We start from the raw sequence: 2237 nt of genomic DNA on the forward strand, positions 1-2237 counted from the left end.
TGTTGTGACCCCCAACCATAAAATTATTTTTGTTTCTACTTTATAACTGTAATGTTGCTACTGTTATGAATCGTAATGTAAATATCTGATATGCAGGATGGTCTTGGGCGATCCCTGTGAAAGGGTCGTTCAACCCCCCCCAAAGGGGTCGCGACCCACAGGTTGAGAACTGCTGATAGTTGGTCATGATGCCAGAATTGGGAAAAATCTGCCGACACCAGGACACTCAGTTGTATATGTATGTATGTGTGTGTGTTTCTCCAGGAATTCATTGAAGAGTTGCTCTCTCCTCCTTTTGGGGGTCTGGTGGCATTTGTGAAGGAGGCTGAGGCTCTGATTGAGCGTGGACAGGCTGAACGACTTCGAGGGGAAGAAGGTATAAGGATGGTGTGATAGAAAAGGGGTCAGTGGTAAGGTGGCTAGAAATGAAAAATGAGAGGATGTGGGTTATATGGGGAGTGGGTGGATCAGGAAAGAATGGGTTGGGAGAACACCAGAAGAGAGGGGTTGGATGATGAGGATGTCTGTGCCCTGAGGAGGACTTGGTGGGAGCAAAGATCATTTAGCCTAGTCTCTATCTGATACCCTCTTTTTCCTCCTGCCATCAGCCCGTGTTACTCAGCTGATCCGTGGCTTTGGTAGTTCCTGGAAATCATCGGTGGAGTCTCTGAGTCAGGATGTAATGCGGAGTTTCACCAACTTCAGAAATGGAACTAGTATCATCCAGGTGACCTGCAACTCCCAGCCCCCACTCCCACCCTGTCCCATCACTAATTTCCCCCTCTTTTCCTTGGGCTCAGCATCATCCAAGTGACCCTTGATCTTCAACTTCCAGCTGTGCCCAGAGTTCTGGATAAGCCCCAACCTGGTTCTGAATCATCACCTCACAGTCTTACCCTCCTTGACTTTCTCTGACCAGGGAGCATTGACCCAGCTAATCCAGCTCTATCATCGCTTCCACCGGGTGTTGTCTCAGCCCCAGCTCCGAGCTCTCCCTGCCCGGGCTGAGCTCATCAACATTCACCACCTTATGGTGGAGCTCAAGAAGCACAAGCCCAACTTCTGATGTGCTGGATCCTGGGATTCACCAGCCCTCTCCACGGACTCTACAGCCCACCCATACCTCTCTTCCCCTCGTGCCCCTTCCAGTTCCTCCTTGCCTCCCAGTCTGTGACATGCCTCCCCGGGGCCCTGCCTCCTCAGGGTAAGCTGCATTCCCTTGGCTTTCTGACTCTCCCAGTGTCTTTAGGTTTCCCAGGACCACCTTTACCTGGGCTTCCAAAACGGCCATTACCATTCTCCCAACGTTGTCACAACCCCCCTCCCCCTGAAAAACACACCAAAAACCCAAGGCTCTTTTCTCTTCCCCTAGTAAAACCTTCACTTGCCACCATGTCCTGAGGTGTGAAGCCTCACCTCTTGGAATTGATGGCAAGGGGAGACTGCCTCCAAGTCAGTGGGTTTTTTTTCATGCAAAGTGACTTCTGTAGCTTTTTGGCCTAAGATCCTAGCAACTTGAACACTAACCAGTCCCCCTCCTGGCTTGAGAAGTACTTCAAGGTCAGTCTGCAGGGAACAATAAATATTTAATATGACATAACACCCTTCTCCCATTTCCTTTCTCCTTCCTCCTGGGGCCTTCAAGTAGCCCCATCTGTGCTCCAGGGTGACCTCCATCCCTTTTGGTGGATGTTGAGAAAGTAGGGACACGCAGTAACCTTTAACCTCTAGGCGAAGTAGCTGCATTGGTTTTAGTGAGGGGATTATGTCATGAGTACCCTGCCTGGTGGAGGAAGGTGGCCCCTGGTTAAAATGGCGGATGCACGGGCTGGGCACCGTCCCAAGGGCCACCCAGGGTCGCCTTGAGCCGGCCATGGGGTTACCAGCCCTGTCAGCAGAGGCTGCAGCACCCACACTGGGGACAGGGAAGCCAGGTTTGCAGGGTGTCCTCCTCCGTTTCTGTGTTTGACTTGGAGTCTCCTGCTGCCTCCGCCTCGACACCTTATCTGAACTTAGACTCTGGACTGGAGAGACAGGAGGCGCCTTTAAGCCCTAGGGGGAGGTGCGGGCACCGGGAAAATGGTGATTTGGCCATGTTTCCTTCATTCCTCTGCCCCTAAGGCCCAGGCGCCCCCTCCCAGGGCCCGGCAAGTGGCGGCTTCTACTCCCCGCTCACGCCCCCGGGCTGCGGGCCAAGCTTGCGCGGGGCGGGAGAGGCGGGCGGGGGGTGAGGCGCC

At 53.4% G+C, this 2237-nt stretch overlaps 1 protein-coding gene across 1 annotated transcript in view; it reads left to right on the forward strand.

The window, feature by feature from the left end:
- Positions 1-1603, forward strand: part of VPS52 (VPS52 GARP complex subunit) — a 20396-nt gene extending 18793 nt beyond the window's left edge. The window contains exons 18-20 of the mRNA XM_006769149.2: positions 265-376; positions 609-727; positions 920-1603. Of these exons, the coding sequence (XP_006769212.1) occupies positions 265-376; positions 609-727; positions 920-1066 (378 nt within the window). The 3' untranslated portion in view covers positions 1067-1603. The remainder of the gene's footprint in view (positions 1-264; positions 377-608; positions 728-919) is intronic.
- The last annotated feature ends 634 nt before the right edge of the window (positions 1604-2237 follow it).

This window comes from Myotis davidii, unplaced genomic scaffold (genome assembly GCF_000327345.1).
Source record: "Myotis davidii unplaced genomic scaffold, ASM32734v1 scaffold4, whole genome shotgun sequence".
NCBI lineage: Eukaryota > Metazoa > Chordata > Mammalia > Chiroptera > Vespertilionidae > Myotis > Myotis davidii.